The 21,127-nt window shown below is 41.0% G+C and overlaps 1 protein-coding gene across 14 annotated transcripts in view; it reads left to right on the top strand.

Annotated features, from left to right (window-relative positions):
• ILDR2 (immunoglobulin like domain containing receptor 2) overlaps positions 1–21,127 on the top strand; it is a 61,682-nt gene that overhangs the window by 11,932 nt on the left and 28,623 nt on the right. For all 14 annotated transcript variants that reach the window (XR_012418323.1, XR_012418261.1, XR_012418308.1 and 11 more), the window contains exons 2-3: positions 5,433–5,765; positions 6,679–6,798. Coding sequence is in view for 8 of the 14 variants with exons in the window: in XM_074003151.1 (XP_073859252.1) it covers positions 5,433–5,765; positions 6,679–6,798 (453 nt within the window). In the remaining 6 variants the exon portion in view is untranslated. The remainder of the gene's footprint in view (positions 1–5,432; positions 5,766–6,678; positions 6,799–21,127) is intronic.

Genomic DNA, 21,127 nt, shown 5'->3' with positions numbered 1-21,127 from the left:
GTTGGCTATTGTCAAACCCAGGTGGTGGTGAGGACCTGTGTAAAAGGATGGTGAAGATCTTTGGAGCCAGTGAGTCTAGGTTCAAACCCGAACTGCTGTCACCTGCTAACCTTGAGATGTTAGGCAAGATACATGCATACAAGCATTCTCTGAGCATCAGTCTCTTCATCTATAAAACAGGTATAATAACAATGCCTACTTTCTAGGATTTTGAGAGAATTCATTAGGATACTACGTGAAAAGTGCTTAGCACAATCCCTGACACACAGTAAACATTTTACATCTATTATCTAGCAGCAGGAATAGAAACTTGATTTAAGGGAGTGACAGTGGGAAGAGAAAAGGATCAAATTTGAGAGATATTTAGACTTAGTGACCAACTGAATGTGGTCAGGGACAGAGAGGAAATTATCAAAACTAAGATTTCTATCTAGGGCAGTAGGTTAAGTGGTATTTTGGCAAAAGAGAGAGGGATAGAGAAAGGATGAGTTTATAAAAAAGAGCTAGGGTGGGAAAAGAGGAAATGATGAATGAGGTTTAGACATATTTAATTTAAAGTGTTTGTTAAATATGCAGATGAGGCTTAAGGGAGTTGGGGGTGTGAGACATAACTGGTAGTTGGAACCTTGGGAGCAAATGAGATTTTTTAGATCAAATGCACAGCTTATCACTACAAAGAGGCTGAAAATGTTTAATTTATCTGGAATTCAAACTTACAGTTACATATTCTTATTAGCCTGTATAGACTGCAGCATAAGAAGTACTTGTTCTTGGTACCTGGTTTTTGGCATCTGACAAGTAGGAAAATTGAAAAACAAAAACTCTAAGAGATAGAACCCCAGCTCAGGATACTCCCCTACTCCCAGGGCAGACCTCTTGGGAATGGGAGCCAGAGAGAGGATATCTCCAGGTCGAACTTCAGTGTCCACAGGGGACTGGCAATCCTAGTCCCCATCCAAATTAGCTACCAGCTCTGAGAGGCCTGATCTGTGGGGGTCCCATGAGAGGTATTTTTTGAAGTTAGATGGATAGCAGCATCACAGGTTCACATTTGGATCAGCCATGCATGAAGAGTTATAGGAAACAATACTGGACCCTCAGGAGAAGGGGCTGGTATTAGGGTCCCAGGCAGGCAGGCCAGAGTCCAGGGCAAGGGTTCAGACCCAGTGGAGCAACTGGATTGCAAATCAGGATACCAAGGTGGAAAAACAGTCTCCAAATAAGGTAAACACAAGTTGAGAGAAAGAGATGCTGCCCAGTGGTTATAGGAAACCTAGGAACTCACCAGGGATCCAGGGTTAGGGCCAGAAGAGCATTTCTAGACCCTACCCTCCAGTGGGAATGGGGGTCCTGATAAACTTGGTCAGGGCAGTTTAGGGACTGGATGGCATTCATCTTACAGTTTGAAACCTGTGGTGCGGAAGGAGGGATTGGCATTTTTACTTTTATCTCCAACACGTCACTCTGTGGTTCTCAAAGATCCAATAAACTGACATTTACTTGGAATTCTAGTCCTGTCTTCTCCAGATCTACCTTTAGCTTAGAGTCCCATTGTGCCTATACATACGCACATGTGTATGCATGTGTGCACACACACACAGGGTTACTCTCTACTTCTGAGTTCCAGGAGGTGTATAAGTGATGTGCAGTGAGGAGCATACCCAGGCACTGTCGCTGTTGAACTCCTGATGACATATTCCAGCATTCTTGTGCAGGTTTTGCCCTATATACACTCGGCATCTCACACCTTGATCTCTGTGCTTGCGTAGCTCTAGGTTTGTAACTTCACAGAAGTCAGCAGACTGCTCTTGATAGCCTCAGCAACGTTAGCAGCTACATTTATTGAATGCTCACTACATACCAGGTATTATTCTAAATACTTAGGATACAATCTCACTTAAGCCTCAAACAACTCCATAAGGTAGTTACTATTATTCTGGTTTTGCCAGCAAGGAAACTGAAACTCATCAGAGTTGAGTAATTTGCTTGAGGTCATGTAGAGCCTGGATTCTTACTTAGGACTGACTACAAAATCCATGCCTTTAAGTATCATGCTATAAAAAGGCAGATGTTTCTGAGAATGTATTTTTTATTTTTATTTTTTTGGAGCATGAGTTTATGTTTATGTAATAGAAGCTGAGAATTGACCAACCTCTATTAATAATTGATTAAGAGAGGCCAGTGGCTTGCTCAAATGGCTAATCTCGTTAACAGCGAACAGAGCTTGCAAGGTTATTCTTAGTAATTATCTAATGAACAAAAGCGCAAACTTTCTCTCTAAAAAAATAAATAAATCTCACCACACTTTTGTACAGCACCCACCTGGGTGACGAAATGGTCTGTACACCAAACCCCTGCAACACGCAATTTACCCGTGTAATGGACCTGCACATGTACTCCTTGAACCTAAAACAAAAGTCAGAAAGGAGAAAAAAGGAAAGGCTAGGAAATGTGATTTCCCAAGCAGTGCCAGAATAGCAGTGGAGCAGAAAAGAAGTGTGGTCAAGCACACAGCCTTGTATGGGAATGGTGCCTGTGAGTGGTTATCCAGCCTCAACCACTGCTAATTGAAGTCATTTCACCTCACTTGTTCCTATTTTTATTACCTGAAAAATTGGGGTGTAACTAAGGATTTGAAGAATAATTACAAGGTTAAAAAACGCGCTAAAATTTAAGGAGAAACTATAAAGAAATTGATTTTCCTAATCTAGCTACGTAAGTGAGGGAGAAAGGAATTAGCCACATCAACATTTAGTGGTGGTGAAGGGAAGCATGGGAACTAGGGTTCTTCAGTGGGCTTCCAGATAGAATTGTTTGCCTTTTGATGGGGCTGATCTGCATAATCTGGATGTAATCAAGCCTGGTGGTGATGGATGGTTATCAAGATTCAGGATGGGAGGTGAGGGGAAAGGTTGGCAAGGTGAGGGAGAATTAGCATTTGAGACCTACTCTTTACCGGTCACAGTGCTCTTCTACTGAGTCTACTCTCTGAAGGTGCCCAATGAAAGAACGTTTGTTAACAACTCTGAGAGTAAGTATTATGATGCTCGTTCTATAGGTGAGGAAAATGAGCCTCCGATTGCTTAAGAAACCATCACTAGTATATGATCAGATGAGATTCAAAGCCATTCCTATTTGATGCCAACACTATTTTACTACGCTTCTGACTCATTTAACTAATTTCCTCTGCAAAGTCCTAGAAATTCCCATATTAATAGCCATTCATTTGCTCATACATTTCTTCATTTATTCTGTAGGTAGCTGTTGAGCACAGGGTAGGTCCAAAATGCTTTGAGATTTGATAAATCTCAAATACTCTGTTGTATTCACTTCCACATGTTACAGAATGCAGAAACCCTTTTCCCCAACAGGAATCAGGACCTATTTTTTCATCGTTCCTTTCACTGAATAGAGACATAGGTCTGGATGTCAGAAGATATGAGTACAAATATATATCTTTCCCTTGTCAAGAGTCCTTCAGTAAGGAGGCATATTCATAAATAAGTTTATGCTTTAGCTGTGGGAGTGAGTTGGCTTTGCAGGATGTCATTGTGAACACTGGCACTAATAAAGGACAGGACCCCATGGAAAGTAGTCCTTTATTGCATGTCTCTGCCCCAAGCTACTTGAAGCTGACTTAGCAGTCTCCTGGATTCAATTTGGAACTTCTTTATCATATCTTCATATTTGTTTTTTCTGCCTCTCATCATAATTCTATTTCTGCTTTTAACCTCACATCAAGCTAGAAACTCTTGACTCTCCGATTCAACTGAGAAAGTTATGTTCCCTTTGCTTGGAATTTCTAGACCTTATCATTGAGTTCATGTGGGACCTTTGCTTCTCACACACTCCCCTGGTCTCTCATTCACTGAAATTTCTCATTCTTTCTTGGTCACCAAGCCTCAGGTTGGATCTTTTTACCACTTAAACTTCTCATCTGCTTTTTAGCACCCCCCCCCCCAACTTTTTCCTTCTTTTGATTACCCTTCAAAGCTTTTGAACTTAGTCTACTGCATTTGATCTGAAATCCTCCATTTCTCTCAAAGACTTATTTTCCTCTTCATCTGTGTCCCCTTTGCTGGGTCACCAGCTGGAAGGGAAGTCACTTCCTCCTGAAGTGTTACTTCCTGGCTTCATTGTCATTATTTATCAAGTATTTGTTGAGTACCTATGGACTTCACAAGCCAGGGCAGCAAGGTAAGATACCTTCCATACCTGATAAGTCTGACAGACCTGACAGGCATGAAAAGAAATACATGGAAGACTGTGAGAGTAACAGAAGAAAATGCTGGGTGTACTGATAGCACAAAGGAGGAAGTGATAAACTTGTTGGTCAGAGAAGGCTATACAAGAAGCCCTTGAACTGGGTTTTAAAAGATGCAAAAAAGTTGCCCAAGCAACTTTGTGAGGGGAAAGCATCCCAGAAACAGGAGACATCATGTGCAAAAACCTGGAGGCATGAAACAGGATATCCCACTGGGGAAGCTATTAGTTGTTTGATACTCTTGGAGCTTGGTGCTCAAAGAGAGGTGTTTCAAGAGGCAAGAGGTAAGGCTGAGGAGGTAAGAGGAACTAAATGATGGAGTACCTTGCCACGGACTTTGGGTTTTATCCTGAGGGCTATGGAGGATGAGTGAAAGGTCTTAAGAAAGAGAGCCATAACAATCAGTTTAGAAAGATCATCTGAACTGTAGCAAGAAGAGTGTACTGGATGTTGACAGATGGAAGGCAGGAAGACCAAAAGATTATCGTAATATTACAAGGAGGAAATGAAGAGAGTCTAAGCAAAGGCAATAGTAATGGGGTTAAAGAGGAGGGATGAAATATTAAAGATGTTAAGAGATTAAGTTGATACGTCTTAATGCCTGACTGGATATAGGGAGTGAAGTTGTATTAGTCCACTCTCACACTGCTATAAAGAACTGTCTGAGGCTGGGTAATTTGTGAAGAAAGGATGTTTAATTGACTCACAGTCCCACAGGTTTAACAGGAGGCATGACTGAGAAGACTCAGGAAACTTACAATCATGGTGGAAGGCAAAGGGGAAACAAGCACCTTCTTCACATGGCAGCAGGAGAGAATGAGAGTGAAGGTGGAAGTGCCACACACTTTTAAACCATCAGATCTCATGAGAACTCACTATCATGAGAACAGCACAGGGGAAACCTGCCCCCCATAATCCAGTCACCTCCCACCAGGCCCCTTCTTCCAATTTGACATGAGATTTGGGCAGGGACACAAATCCAAACTATATTAGAGGGTGTATTTCTGCACAAGGCAACCAGATGGATATTAATGCCATTAATTGTAATTGTGAAAATGAGGTTGAGGGGACACAAGTTAGGTAAGTGAAGTGGAAAGGTGTAACCATGTGGTGGAAGGTGAGGTCCAGGATATGGACACTGTTTGGACATGTTTATTCTGTTTTGCAGCCATGGTCGAAGGCCTTCAGGTCACGGTGCCTGACAAGAAGAAGGTGGCCATGCTCTTCCAGCCCACTGTGCTTCGCTGCCACTTCTCAACATCCTCCCATCAGCCTGCAGTCGTGCAGTGGAAGTTCAAGTCCTACTGCCAGGATCGCATGGGAGAATCCTTGGGCATGTCCTCTACCCGGGCCCAATCTCTCAGCAAGAGAAATCTGGAATGGGACCCCTACTTGGATTGTTTAGACAGCAGGAGGACTGTTCGAGTAGTAGCTTCAAAACAGGGCTCCACTGTCACCCTGGGAGATTTCTACAGGGGCAGAGAGATCACGATTGTTCATGGTAATAATGCCCCTATTTTGAATCTAGGAATGGGAGGGAGGTTAGTTTCATTCTTCCCTTCCCTTATGTCAGTAAGGTGATATCCTAGCCTCTCACCCTTTCAGACCCTCGAGACTTTTATTTTATTGGAAATGGGAGCATCAAGAGACCTATCATTGCTTCAGCGGGATGGTGAGGGGGAAAAGGGTGAATCATGTAAAATCTCTCGAAGACATACAGATGAACTTTGGAAAGAGTCTTTCCAGAGCCCAGCGTCAAGCCTCAGGAGCTTGTTTTTAGAGCTGAATTGAAACGGTTTTAGGGGAAAAACTTCTTCAGTCAAACATCCTATACCTTGACATCAGCCTTTAGGCTCCTTTTCCAAATGTGGAAAGCAGACTCTTCGCAGGGAGAAGGGATGTATGCATACAAATAACAGAGCCAGGTAGATGCTTGACCCAAGCCCCAGGTGGCTTTGCATCAATTCCACCCTTTCTCTTGCTCTCTAAAGCTCTGGACATCAAAAGGTCCCAAGAGTCTGATATGACCTATTTGATTATTTGAATTTTGAAGAACTCCTGTGATTTTAGCTTATCTCCAGGAGTTCAGAATAATTCTGGCATTTTCCTGGCTCTTAGGGGCCTCTGCAGGCCTGGTTCAAAGCCATCTCCTACTCCTGAAACTGGACTAGAACTAGACCAGTTTCTGGCAGGCTGTAATTGTCCTTCCTTAGAGATGCTAGTTTTTGTTACGGTTCTGTTGGTCTTGTTTGTTTGTTTTAAGCAAAGCACACATCTTTCAACCACCATCCAGATAAAGAAAGAAAATACTGCAGATACCCTAGAAGGGTTCTCCCCTCCCAACCCCCATTGTTCAATGTTTTTCTTTCAGAGGACAGAGTTTTAGGACTGAGTCCTTCTTTTTGTGATAACAGATGCAGATCTTCAAATTGGAAAGCTTATGTGGGGAGACAGCGGACTCTATTACTGTATTATCACCACCCCAGATGACCTGGAGGGGAAAAATGAGGACTCAGTGGAACTGCTGGTGTTGGGTAAGTGAAAACCACAGGTGACATTTTCATCTTAGACTGCTTGCACTTGCATTGTATCCTATCCCTCTTCTCACTTCTACCCCTGTGTGCATTAGCAGGTTGCATACACAGTTTTATCTTTCATGCACACTCCCTTTTAGAATATGCTGTTTATGAGCAGTAGCTGTACTTATTATGTCTTACTTCTTGAAAGCTATGACCAGCCCCCCGCCCCCACCTTTTATCATTGTCCCGAATATTTCTTCTGCTTTCTTCGTTTTTTTTTTTCCCCTTTCCACTTTCACCTTTAACCTTGATTTCTCTCTTTGTCTTGTTATATGCTAATTTTGAAGAAAATGCTAGAGGCCTTTGAAGCAAGGTAGAGATTACACAGAGATAAGAATTCACTGATGTGTCAGAACCTCTGGAGACATCAGGAATCTTTTCCCACTGGGTTATCTCCACTTAAAACAATCATAAGAAAAGATAGCTGTAAACTGGAGAGTTCAGTAATAAAAGATACCCAATAAAAAGCTGCTTGGGAGATGTACTAGTGTTTAATTGGAAGCCAGATATCTTGAAACCTAAAAGTGTCCAAGTTATTCTCAAAGCACATACATCTAATCCTTATTAATATTAATCTCCTCATAAATGAAAACTCATTACTTTTGGCTACTTTCCTTTTTTGTGGATTGGAGGAATGTCAGTGGGAGCTGACCTCTTTGTATGAAACTGAGAATTGAGCACATATTTTGTGCTCTGTTAATATTGTTTGAACAAGAAAATTAGAACATACAGAAATAAGAAAGGAAACTGCATAGTTATAGGGAAAAAGGTAGTTCAGGAGATACACTTAAAACCATTTTTCAAAAGAAATTACATTTTTGTAGCTTCCAAGAAACCAGGTGATAGCAATTTGGAGGAATTCGTAAGGGTGCCTCCTATTAAAAGTAAATGAGGTTGAAGGTTGATTGGTACCCTATGCAAAAATTGTAGAGAAACTCAGTCCCTAGGGAGAAAGTGGCAGTTGTTATTTAGGATTTTTAGTTTTAGTCTTTATCATGATTGTGTGACTTTGGCAAAATAACTATTCTGATGCCTTAACATTGTATTTTTTATTGTTTTACTTTACAAAATTATTTGATTTGATTTTATTTTTGAGACAGAGTCTCACTCTGTTGCCCAGGCTGAAGTGCAGTGGCTCAATCTCAGTTCATTGCAACCTCTGCCTCTCAGGTTCAAGTGATTCTTATGCCTCTGAGTAGTAGGTGTGTACCACCATGCCCTGCTAATTTTTTGTAGTTTTTAGTAGAGACAGGGTTTTGCTATGTTGGCCAGGCTGGTCTCAAACTCCTGTCCTCAAGTGATCTGCCCACCCTGGCCTCCCAAAAGTGCTGGGATTATAGGTGTGAGCCACCTCGCCCACCCAGCCTCATTATATTTTGTAAATTGGATTAAGGTAATAATGGTCTGCCTTATTAGAAGGTTGACTTAATTCAAACAAAGTCTTCGGGTCCAATATATAAAGTGTAACTTGTGACTTGTAAAAGAATGGAAATATGACTGATATTCAGCAGGAAATGAAAAAGTAAAAGGCTTATATTGACATTGTAATAGAACATAGGGAGATCAGATCTGGGATCTGCTGTGACTCTGTAAATCAGAAAGGAATAAAAAGACACATTTTTGCTTAATCACAACTCTAATAGCCAAGTTTGAAGGAACAAGTGGCTCACTGAGCCCACAATTAGCTAATTGCGAACATAGTTATTTGGCCAGGGCAGCCATTTGCAGAGAAGTAATTGCCTGTGCAGGAAAAGGAGGCCAGGTAAAAACCACTTTAAATAATTTGGTCCCAGTTGTTCTGTAAACATGGGGAAATGAATAGAGTGAAAGCTTTGTCATCTAAGGATGTGTTAAAGTGTATGAAGGGCAGTCCTCTGGATCAAAACATGCAAAGCAACTTGGGCAAAAATGCTATTCTCAAGGAAAAAAGCCAGCAGCGGAGAGGTGAGTAAAACAGAAGTTCAGATGACAGTGGTCGCCAATTATGGGAGGAAAGATGAAGAAAAAATATCAGTATTAACTCTAAAGGAATCATAAAGGAAAACTTACCGAGGCTGCAAATCCAAACTCGTTGCAGTAGAAGCAGCCTGTCCATGAAATAGAGACATGCTGGGGCTCTTGGGGAAGAAACACATCATTCTGTTTTGTTCAACATTAGAGATGTTCAAAGCATGATAAATTTGTCATGGAAACTTTTTAGGGCAACACTAGCTGTGTACTTATTTAAACGGGTTAGTTTGAAATCTACAAAAATTTTTTGAGTCCATAAAGCACTGTATTTACTTTCCAAATACAAAATTCTGAGTCTTTTTTGTCTTCACACCTCTTTATACAATATTTCAAAATGCTGTCACAGTTGTAAAATCTCTTATTTTGGGATTATTTCATCCTACTGGCCTAAGTATTCTTTTTATGTGAGACCAGAAGAGCAAGCTGATTTCTGAGTTCATTCCTAAGGAGATGAAGACCTCTGTGGGAAGATAACTGGGACCCACAGTTTGCTAATTATAATGTTCATGAACCACTGGTTCAGTCATTGAATTTTATATGAGTGATGATTGGAGGATTTGGTCTAGCAAAAGTGGACTTGGAACAGTGGGCATGAGAAGTGTCTCCAAATACCTGAAGTGAAATTATATAGAAGACAGAATGGAAACATACTCTGTCTGGCTAGATAAAATGGAATCAGGAGTGGAAGTTACAAAGGGAGGGAGTCTATCTCAGTGTAAAAGAAGAGCTGGAGACTTCTAACATTAACAACTGGAGACATCTAAAGATGGAATAAGTGTTCTCAGAAGTGAGTGCTATGTCTCTGGAGGTACTTATGCACAGGAAAAGGTATTCAGTTAAGTTACTTTTGAGCTTTATTTCTATTCTAAAGTTCTTGGTTTAAAAAGCAGATGAACATGATTGATGTGACTCCCTTGATGAATAAGAAAATGATCTCCCAGGAAATCAATCCTCATGACAGAGATAAATGGAGAAACAGGTTGGTTATAAGAACATACAGGGTGATTGATGTTCATTCACAAGGAACCCAGAGGAGTAAACTGTGGTCTTTTGCAGTAGGTCAGGGCTAAGAGGACTAATCCCTCAAGAGTGAAGAAAGAAACTATTGATGGTGGCTTGAAAGAGTCAACTGCTGTAGCTTTTCTTGGAGATGATCACAAAATGGGGAGCAGAAAATAGGTTGGAATTACAGAAGATTAATTAGTAAAGAAAGACGGGTTAAAGATATAAATTAGAGGCAAAGTTAAGAAGAATTTGGTTTCTTCATTATACTCAGAAACGTGAGGATGAAAAAGTTGACGGAGCAAGATTGTGAAGTATCTTATATGCAAGACTAAGAAGTTTGGACTAGATTCTGAAGACTTAGGGGAACCAGTGAAGAAATCTTAACAGAGGAATCAGATTAGATCTTAGGGTCAGAACATTTATTAGCAAGCAGGGTAGGTGAAGTTTCTGTTGACCCAGTTTGGTCAGTTGTCCCCTGCTTAGCCTTTTGAGGCTGGGGCTCTTCGTGGTTACTTTATCAAGAAACAGAGAAGAATTAATTCACCTAAGTAAATTAAGACACTGTTAACGTAAAAGAAGAATAGATGTGGCATGCCAAAACAACAATGTGTGTCTACCGGAGGATGCCATTACTACATCTAGCACTAATACTAATGTACACTGAAAATAAGTTGTAGTTTATAAAATTGTTCTGTAATAATCTTGTAAGGTAGGAGGGCAGGTATTATTTTCCAAATGAAAAAATTGATGTCTATGTTTTATGACTAATATCCCAGTTAAAAAAGTGTCATCGATCAAACTCAAGTGTTTTGATTCCTAGCCTTATCTCCTTCTGCAATACCACATGACTTGTCTGTATGAAGAAGCTATAGAATAAGCTATGTTAAAAAAAAAATGTGGTTACTGCTTGAGGCCATGGGTAATGATTGTTACTTGCTCCAGGTTTGCTTCAGTATTTCACTTTATTTCTTAGTCAAACTGCCCATAACCATTGACTGAAGCTCTGACTTCAAAGGCATAGTTGTTATTGTCTAGATTGCATTCCTTCCCACTGAGCATGACTCACCCCTCCTTCCTCTCTATACATCTGAACCATCCACAAATCACTATGGATGGCTCTTTCAGTGGTTTCAGAAATATCCAGACATGTGATTCACAGAAATGGGAGGACAACCACTGATTCAACATTAAACACGAAAACTATACTGAACACCCTTTAATGTCTTTTTAATGATTCAGAAGGTAAAGTCATTGTGAAGTTGGAAATGCATATAGTATTTTGGTGCTTTAAGATGACAGTGACAGGTACCTTAGAAATATTTAGACAGTCATTTGGGATCCTAGGGCCATACCTGCAGTCACAGAAGATGGGAGTGTCCAGAAATCTGCCATCCAAGATTAGAAATTTGTCTAGGATCAATGGTAAGGACAGGCTGTTTATAATCTGGAACCATGCCACTGTTTGGATAGGAATAAAGTTCCCTGGGGCATCTCCAGCTGGCAGGCAAAGGACTTCACCACTTCAGGAAGGCTCAAACAGGGAAGTTATTTTAAAATCTAAAAGCAGCTTGCCTTGTTCTTATGTCTTTCAATGTACAATCTGAGGGCTTGACCCCTTCTTTCTGATGTCCTATGTGGTAACTTGTTTTTTTAAAGGCCTTTAATTAGAAAAAGGGGAAAAAGGCCTGGGAGGAAATGTGACTGGATGAACACCCCTGCCTGTGGCCCAAGAATAGAATAAGAGGATATGAGGGAAGGGGTGTTTAGATTCATCCTAAGGAAGACGTTCGTAATGGTAAATAACAGTTTTTGGAAACTATGGATGGTTGAGGGAAATTATAAGAAACTCCTTCTCTGATGAACTTTTAATATGGAACAGGTTATCTTGTTGGTGATATTATGATAAACAAGATGGTTTTTCAGAATACTTTCTATGATTTTGACTTTATTTAAAAGATCCACAGATGGCAGAATTAATTCTGTATTGAGGGTGATACCTCAAATACTGCTGTTTTGTGTTGTTTTAATATTGTTTCTATTTTAGAAAAAAAGATACATGCTTATTATAAAAATTTCAAACAAAACAGAAAAGTATACAAGAAAGTATCTCCTAAAGATCTCACTATCCAAAGCTAACTGTTGTATTTTTCAGAACTCTTTTATTGTAAGGAATAGAGGCTCAAACTGGCTTAGGGGAACTCTGGTAACAGATAATTTGATTTAGGTAACAGATAAATCCAGGGGTATTCCTAGCTTCAAGCATGGCTGAGTCCTGGGTTTCAGATTATGTGTTAAAGAATCTCTGTCTCCTTATCTCCGTCTCCTGGCTCTGCACTGTCTGTGTTGGCATCATTTTCAGGCAGGATCTCTCTGCATGAGGCAGAGATGACAGCCCCCAGCAGATCCACCCTTCCATGGTCTTTAGCACCTTCCATCTCAAGAGGATAAAGTGCTTCTTTCCCCATAGTTTCAGTAAAAGTCTTGTTGTTGGGGGTGGCCTTTGTGTGAGAGGACTGTACTATACCACCAACCCCAACTGAACCCTATGAACTGAAGGGAAAAAGGAAAAAGAGTAACTTCCTAAAGAAAACTCTGGCAATTTGTTTCCAAATGAAGAAAAGAATGTCAGGCAGGCAAATAACAAACATTAACATTTTGGGAAATTCATCCATTTGTGCTTCTTTATGGTCCAAATGCGATGCTAATCCAGGAGGCCAGAAATAGGTATGCTCCCAGCAGGTCCTTGTGAGTAGGCGCTCATTTGGGATTGATTCTTCCCCACGAATGTAAGGCCACAGAATTGCTTTTGTTTTCCTGTCACGCTCCTGTTTTTTCTTCTATCCCTTCCTGTGATTTAACCAGAAGTACAGTTATATTACGTAGATAAGGGGTAAAGGAATGGGCAGGTGTGTGTGTGTGTGTGTGTATATATATGTATATATATATATAATCAAATTACAATACTGTGCCTGAAATTGTTTTTCTGCTTTAAAATAAACTTCTCCATCCACTAGTACTAAAAAGCCATTAATAACCTAATATAAAATCAGTCAGTTCTTGGGAGGGGATGTCTCAGAATTCACGATTGACTTTAGGGATGTTTGATGGGAGTGTGCGTCTTAGGCTATGCAGAAATGTCCCCACACCTGCCCCTGTGTTACTGCTGCCTCAGTTTGAATCCTGTCCACCCCCCACCCCTCTGACTTTAGTTCAGTCTCTTCAGAAAGGCTACTTGTTGCCAATGCTTCCCCTCCCTCCTTCTCCTCTTTGCCAGCCCCAGCCTGGTGCTGCTAACCAAGGAGATTTGAAGATTAAAAGGGCCTCAGCTCCCAGAGTTCCCATGGCAACAGCCTCCTTGGAGGTCTTTGTTGCCTGCTAAAACTTTGATCTCTGAGAGTGGCTGCTGCTGTTTCTTTCTAAGATTTACAAACAGAGGAAGAGGGAAAAAGAATTGGGGGAGAAGGAAGAAAAAGTTTACTCCTGGCAGAAGGGAGAAAAGGAATTAATTACAGAGCCACACTTTCACCATAAATTTGGAGGCTACTTCTTTGGAACATCTTTTGACTTGAGCTGTGCCTATATTTTCATTTGTAAACTCAATTATGTATCAGATATGCTTCAGATTATGCGTCAGTAGGGTTGATTACCCCAAAGAAAGCAGAATCATCCTTTCTATCATCAGCAGACACCTGTGCCTTCAGGTTTCCAGAACAGCTGAAATAACTCCATAGTTTCCCATGAGAGACAGAAAACAAATGAGTAGTGGTTTTTCAGGCCTCAGCCCCACTGCCTTTTCTCTCAGCACTCTCTCCTAGCTTTGGCCTGCTCTGCCCTGAGCTTACCTAGATGCCCCTGCTGGTCTTGTTTTTAAAAAGAACCAGAAAAAAAAATGCATTGAAGGGATGGAGGAGAGGGAAGAGCCAGAAAAGTTAGCCAAATGTCAACTAGAATCTGATTCTGGTTAATGACTGCCAATAACCTTCATTCTATTGAATGAAGAGTGGCGTAGGGCTTGTGGTTCCTTCAAAGATGTGAGATCATGCCTTTCATTCTTTGCAAGAAGCTTCCTTTGGCCTTCAGACCTTTCTATTCCATAATCTCAACTTTGCTCTTTGATAGGCACCATAGAGTGGAGTCAGTTTTGCTTCAATTATGATTTGCATTTAAATTATGATTTTAAAAAATGATTATTTTTTGCATATTATATCCCTAGCACAGTGAGGATACAAAATAAAGAAATGACGGTGTCTTGTCTTTATAAAAATTACTGTCTTCTGGTGAAGATAAAAGGTATATTTCTGAAGCAGTTAGAGAACAATACAAGAAAATATTAAAGCTGTATTTGGATATTAAACATGTAGGCCATTGATTCTCAAGAAGGGGCAATTTTGCCTTTCCAGGAGATGTTTGACAATGTTTGGAGACAGTTTTTGGTTGTCACAACTTATGGGATGCTGTGGCATCTAGTGGGTGGAGACTAGGGAGGCTGCTAAGCATTCTACAAAGTGCAGGGCAGCTCTCCCATTCCCCAAAGGAAGTATCTGGCTCCAGATAGAAATAGTGCTGAGGCTGTGAAGAGGATCTTGACCAAAGGTCTCTCTGGATGTTGGATAAAGTCCACTGTGAACAGCAGAAGCTTCGAGAAGGCAGCCCTGGACTCAGTGCAGTAATATGAACTTGGACAAGTCAATGTCTATGAGCATGGGTTTCCTTAGCGGAATAAATGGGGAGGGGTAATAAAATTTACATGAAAGACCTATTATGAAGATTAAATGCACAAAGAACTTAGTAAATGTTAGCTCCCTTCTCCCACCCCTTACCACTCCCCACACCACATCACCAGCATGTCATCCCTAATCTGAGGGAACCCTCTTTAGGGAATTCTACATTTGGGGACTCCCGCTAAAGAGCTGACTTTCCTTTAGCCCATTCCACGGGCAGAGGCTTTAATGGCTATCTGTGAATTGGCAATTCTATTGCTAATAGATTCACATTTTCTCAATGACATCTGTACTGTGTTTTGCCAGTGGTGACCCTAATCAGCCCAGTGGAAATCTTCCTGCGAGTGGATTTGAAAGCATTCTGTCTCAGCATGCTATCTTTTGGTTGCTGTTGGAAGCCCCCATTTCTCAGTGGATGACCCTTAGTTAATTGCAGGGTGTTTACTGCCTACTGTAAATACAAGGATTAGGTCACACAGCCCAGGCCATTTGATGAAGTCTGAAGGGGTCTGAAGAACACTGAACTTGGATTAGAATCTGGGTGGGCTTGGGAAGACTTTAGATAGGGTGACTTTACAACTTATCATCCAAACTAGGATACTCTTGAGAATGAAAAGGGGGGACTTAATAATTTCTGGCAAGACAACAGGCATAAACCGCAACTGTCTAGGCAAATTGATATGATGGTCGCGCATCTTTAGCTGCTGACCACCTTGAAGGGTCTCCCATAGATTGAAGAGAACAGAAGATCCAGAGGGCTGGAGGGGAAATTAGTGTGGGCTCACCTCCACCTGCGGAACCCTGCTGCTAGCTGGCATTTCGTTCCTGGGGACCTATGTATGTGCACATACATCTCCATTCATCTACATACTTGAATCGAGCAAAGGGGCCCAGCAAAGAGATGGGGGATTGACGTAATAGTTGTTTTCTGAAAAATTTGCCCTAAGATTTTTGAACCGTAAATGACGTCGGTCGCGGCCGTTCACTGCCCTGTGTTAAGAGAACAAACGCGGTCTTGCAGGCGCTATTTCCCCTTCCCTAAGCCCCCAGCCACCCCGGTCGCGCCCACCGCCCCCTCCTCGCCGCCTTTATTCCGCCTCACTATTTTTGCTTCACTTGTTGCTCATCACTGTGGGAGGAAACTCGGCCTTCAATTAGCGCGCATTCCTGGCGGCCCGCGGTTGCCGTGGTTACCCCGAGCAGGAGCTGGAGCAGCTGGGTCAGCTGCATTGTAGTCGGGTGGACTCGCGCGGGCCCGAGCCGGGGAGGAAACGGGGGCGGGGGGCAGGCGCGAGAGTGGGTGGCACCGAGAAATCGGCTCAGCCCCTGGAAAGAAAGAATGGCAGCTCTTGAAAGCCGGGCAGGAGACAGTCGTCCCATTTTTCTCCAAAGCCAGCTGCCGCTATTCAGGCGTGCAGGTTTGCGTTCACACGGGGGTGTGCCTCCGACTTTGCTGAATTGGCTTCCCATGAGAGGATCTGGGAAAGGCCCCACAGCCAACCCCTTCACACTAAGGGAGCTGGCCACGGAGGAAAGGGCAGGAACTCTGACAGTTTGAGACATACCAAGTGTGTGCCCCTCTGTGTCTGCCTGAGACCGCCAGGGCCTTTTTTGGTTAAAGAAAGTGGCCATTCTTGCTATCTTTTTATCTGTGGTAATCTGATGGATGGAGCACAATGACTTCAAGACACTACGCTGGGCTCCAAGAAACTCACTTTCCCCCTTCCATGACATCCCACACTCCTCCACGGCATTTTAAAGTCAATCTAGCAGTCTTCTGCATTTCACCTCAGGCCAAGTCGACCACGTTATATTTCTGATAATATTTTGTATTTAGTCGCTCTCTGGGGGTGGAGGTTGAATCACTATAGCACTTTGTGAAGTCAGATTACTTTGCAATCATTTTTGTTGTTTATTTGTAGCAGCATGGTGAATGCCTTTTAATTAGCTCATATTGTGTTATGATGTGTTCAGTGATCATTTTTTCCGGTTGCAACTTTAAAAGGTGCTGAGAATTTCAGTTATCTCCAACATTTCCTACATCCAAAAATTATACTTTAATTACATAAGTAGAGCAGTAATGCCAAAAACATGAACAAATTTTGGGGTCATTCACTATAAATATTAGGAGACTGGAAAGCAGTTGGTGCACATTTCTAAATGAAGGATAAGTGAATGTTTTGGGGTGGTGAGATATTGGGAAAAGCACTGGAATTGGGGTGAGTACACCTGGGTGTTTTCCTGGCTTGATCATTAGTGAATTGTGTGACTTGGGCTAAGATTCTTAACCTTTCAGAGCCTCAGGTCCCTGAAACATAGGGTAGAATATGGACTAGATGACCTCTAAGATCCTTTCTGGTCATAAAATCTGATTCTAGGATTCTGTGGGAATAGAAGTCAGCTCCTTAGGCTAAGCTTGTGACTACCTGCCAAAAACAAAAAACAAACCCCAAAGCATTTATTAACAGTTAATTGTAGATGGTCCAATACTAGTTATTTTATGGATAGAATTCCGTTTCAGAATTATTCTCCTTTAAGACTATAAAGTGAACTAAAATTTAAAGGACACAGAAAAAGTAAACATATGAAATGCTTAAGAACATAGTTTATAAATATATATAAAAGAAAGGGAGGCTATATCCACATTTGTGATAGATAGTCATAAACTATATTTATTAAATGCATGGTTGCCATGGGAATATAGAATAAAAACCGGGATGTGGTTGTGCCCTTGGGAAATTTCCAATCTATTTGGGATTCCAAATAGCCATAGAAACAACTTAACACTTAAAAGCATAGCCATAGAAACATCTTTACACTTAAAAGGGCCAGAGAAAGGCATCTGTTCTCCTCAAAGACATAGGAGTGAAACATTTTGGAGGGTTAGGAGCTGACAGAACAGGGGGTGGATACAGTACATCCCTGAAAATGGATCTAGGGCATCTGAGGAAAGCTTGAAAGTGGGATGAAGCTGAGATGTGCATTAAACATAGGGAGAAGAGGGGAACCACACGGAGCTGGGGAAGAAAGGCATTCCTCACTGTCCTGAACAGAAAGTTCATCTGTATAGTGTATTGACAAACCCTAGGAGGACTCCAGCTTAGTAAGTTTAAAGAAATGGAGATAACTCTGCTATCAGCAGTGGTGTCATAAAGATAAAGGAAATGTTATACTTCCTTTCCCTAAGTTCCAATGCATTAAACAATGTGTTATCAAGTGATTGAGTAAGCAGGTTCTGAAAACAAGTTTGTCCTAAATCCTGAACTTCTGTACCTTCCATTGCAACTTTGGAGGCTTAGAAATGATTAGACCTTGGATTTAAGTTTTAAAAGTAGAGACCAAAACAGTCTTTTTGGCTGAAATTTTTATGTGTATTATATCTCTGTAATGACTTCCTCAAAAATACACTAGGCTGGTGATTCTCAGCTCCTTGGTGTGGGGTAGGGTGGTGCTTCTGTCTCCTTAGATAGCAAGATGGCATTTGGGGATATTCCAGTGACTGGAGAATGCTCCTGGCATTCTTCCCTGAGTTCAGAAGTGCTAAACATTCTGCAGTATATAGAATAATGCTGCATGAAGAAATGAATAGTTCTTTCATATTTTCATTAAAAGCCTACTTCCACCCGAGGTTGATAAAGTCACTATAATGAGCAGCAAATCAGAAGTCCAGCTAGAAACCCTGCTTACTGAACAAGGGGATTTGCTACTGGAAACACTTCAAGTTCCTGATGGGTGGGTGAGGTGCCTCCTCACGCTAGGCTTCTGGAGATGCCAAGCATAGAGCATAGTCCCTGCTCTGGAGGGGTTTCCATCTTGCTAGGGGAGGCACATGTAGAAGTAAAGGCACACTGCAGCCACGAGGTAAGTGCTTTTGTGCAGGCATGTGCAGTGGTCCTAGGGAGCATGGATGAGGAAGCACCTTCTTAGCGCGGCATTGTTACAGGGCCCTGTCAGAACAGATCTCAAGTCTTGTGGACTCTATGTGGTAAGGAATTGAACAAAGCAGTTCAAATGCTTGTCTGAGCAAAGAAAGTAAGTAAAGTTTGCTTTGAGGGGGCTAACCTACCAAGAAAAAGGTGTAAAAAAAACTTGGGGAAATGCCACTAGGACATGATTTGTTGTGAAATGTGCAAAGATAATGTTCGGAGTAGAAGTGGGAAACCAGGCAAGGACTAGGTCTCTAGGGAAAGGTCCCGTGACCAGACAGAACCTGATGTCAAAAATGCAAAGAAGGCTGATGAAAATTAATTTGGTGGGAAGATTTAATAGGTCTTGCAGCACAGAAGCAGATAACTAAAGCTGAGTTCTGTCTGGGCTAGACTGTGAGCCTCTCAAGTGTCTCAAGGGAACACATCTTGTCCCCTGTGTCTCCATCTAGCTAAATATAAATTTCTTTGTTGAATGAATGAATGAATGATGAATGAATAAATGAGGGACATTCCAACCGTGAGCTGGTTTGCAGGAATGTGTACAAAGAGTTCAGTTGAGGATAACTTCAGCAGTGGCAGTGGCAGAAAACAACTGAAATGGGGAATTTTATAGGTAAGATAGGTAAGTTATTTTATTCACAATGCATGTTTCTATCCTGATCATTTAATCCAAAGCGTGTGAATGTGTTTAGCTCTAGAGTTTGTGACAGTATGATATGAAACTGGCACTTGTGTGTGTGTGCATGTACAAAGTATTAGTATGCCTGATTCGTTTGGTCTATTCATGTGGAAATTTCTTAAAAGTAATGGATTCTGCAAGGTTTGGGGAAAACTGTTGGAGTGCTTACATAAAAACTGTATTTTCCACTGATAGTTTGAGCTGTGGTTTGAAAAGAGTAAATGTGGCCTTCTATTTGCAGGGCTTGCTTTCCATCCTTTCCTCAGACATTAAAGTGACTTGTAATTGCCACTCTCAAACTGAATCCTGGAAGAATGATAGTGATTCACAAGTGTTGGTAAAGTGCTGCTGAAATCTGGGATGTATTTACTGCAATTGTTTAGACTCTCTAAGATCAGGCCTTCATTGATTATGACAGAAGAAAAGATAAAGCATTTCTAACTAGCAATAGCATTTTTTAAGAACTGTTAGGGAAGAAACTGGAAGTGGAATATTTTCAGAAATATAAGATTCCAGCATAAATCCACTTTTAAAAATGCCTTTAGCTCCAATAAAATATAAGTAATGGTGTAAAACTATAGAGCTTTGCACCGTCTCTGCTGTTGACATGATATATTGGTATTGTCTGTTCTCCCAAAATTCCTACTATGTTTTGAATTCTGAAGATATTTAATTTCGCCCACTTTACTGCACATATCACCTACACTACCCTGCGGCTAACACTACACAGGTGCATTATGGGAAGCCTTCACCTTCTGAAGCATCAGCTATTGACTGTTGCTTCAGGGAGAATGAGAAGCTTGATGTATGTCTTCCTGTTGGAGTGACAAGCTTTGTGAATCACCTGTCCATATGTCTGATACACCCTTTCCTTATTTTAATTTTTTCAATAATAAAAGTAAAAAAGTCTAAAGTAAAAAATAATGCAGGTTCCTTCATTGTTCTTCCATGATGTCCATTCTAGCTCCCTAGAAGTGAGAAAGGCTAGCAATTTGGTGCGTAATACTATTGTTTCCAATTTTAATTTGAACATAGGTGACTAGATCTTGTATTTACTATCATTCTGTGTGTGGAAATAATGTTAGAACACCCTCAAGGTAACCTACACAGCCTGTGGGGAAATGCAGCTTTGTGTTTTACCATCCCATAAATTTATCTGTGTGTGTATACCCTTCAGAGGTTGCAAACTCATGATTTCTGGGCTCTATACAGCCTGCAGACATATTGTGTATGGCTCACCCAGTGTTTTAAAAATAATTGGTTGCCAACATTTGAAAATCAAGATATATCACATAAAATCTGGGGCCTGGAAAATATTGAAAAACAGGATGATCTGAAACACTGAAGACACATTTCTATGGGGGCACAAGTGGCTAGGGGTGACTAGTAGCAGCCTCCTAATAACATCTCTAGCTACTCCCTGTTGTATTACATCTGGCCAGCTGTACTCATTTGTATTACCTGCTGGTCCCCATAGACATTTGAGTTTTTAACTCCAATCACCGAGTATCAGATTTGGGAACTAAAAGTTATATAAGTAGAATGACCATATAATTAATTGTCCAAACTAGAATGCTTTGAGAGTAAAAAGGGGTACTATTAAAAATTACACCTGGACCATAGGCATAATCTACAACTGTCCTAGACAAACTAAGATAGATGGTCTTTCTGTTTATAAACTACTCTATTCAACCCCTTCATTTTACTAATGAAAAAACTGAGACCCTAAAAGGGAAAGTAATTTGCCTGGAGTAATCACCAAGTGAGGTAATGATAAAGTTGCCCTAAATACTCTGACTCCCAGTCCACTGCTTTTTCCAATATAACATGCTTTATATAATATGTATGAGCACCACATCCTCCTTGAATGTATGAATTTTTATAGTTAATTATCACAGTCAGTTTGCTATGAGAGCCCACAAATTGGTAGCTTATATCAT

This window comes from Macaca fascicularis, chromosome 1 (genome assembly GCF_037993035.2).
Source record: "Macaca fascicularis isolate 582-1 chromosome 1, T2T-MFA8v1.1".
NCBI classification, from domain to species: Eukaryota; Metazoa; Chordata; class Mammalia; order Primates; family Cercopithecidae; genus Macaca; species Macaca fascicularis.
This window is presented reverse-complemented; position numbering and strand designations above follow the sequence as displayed.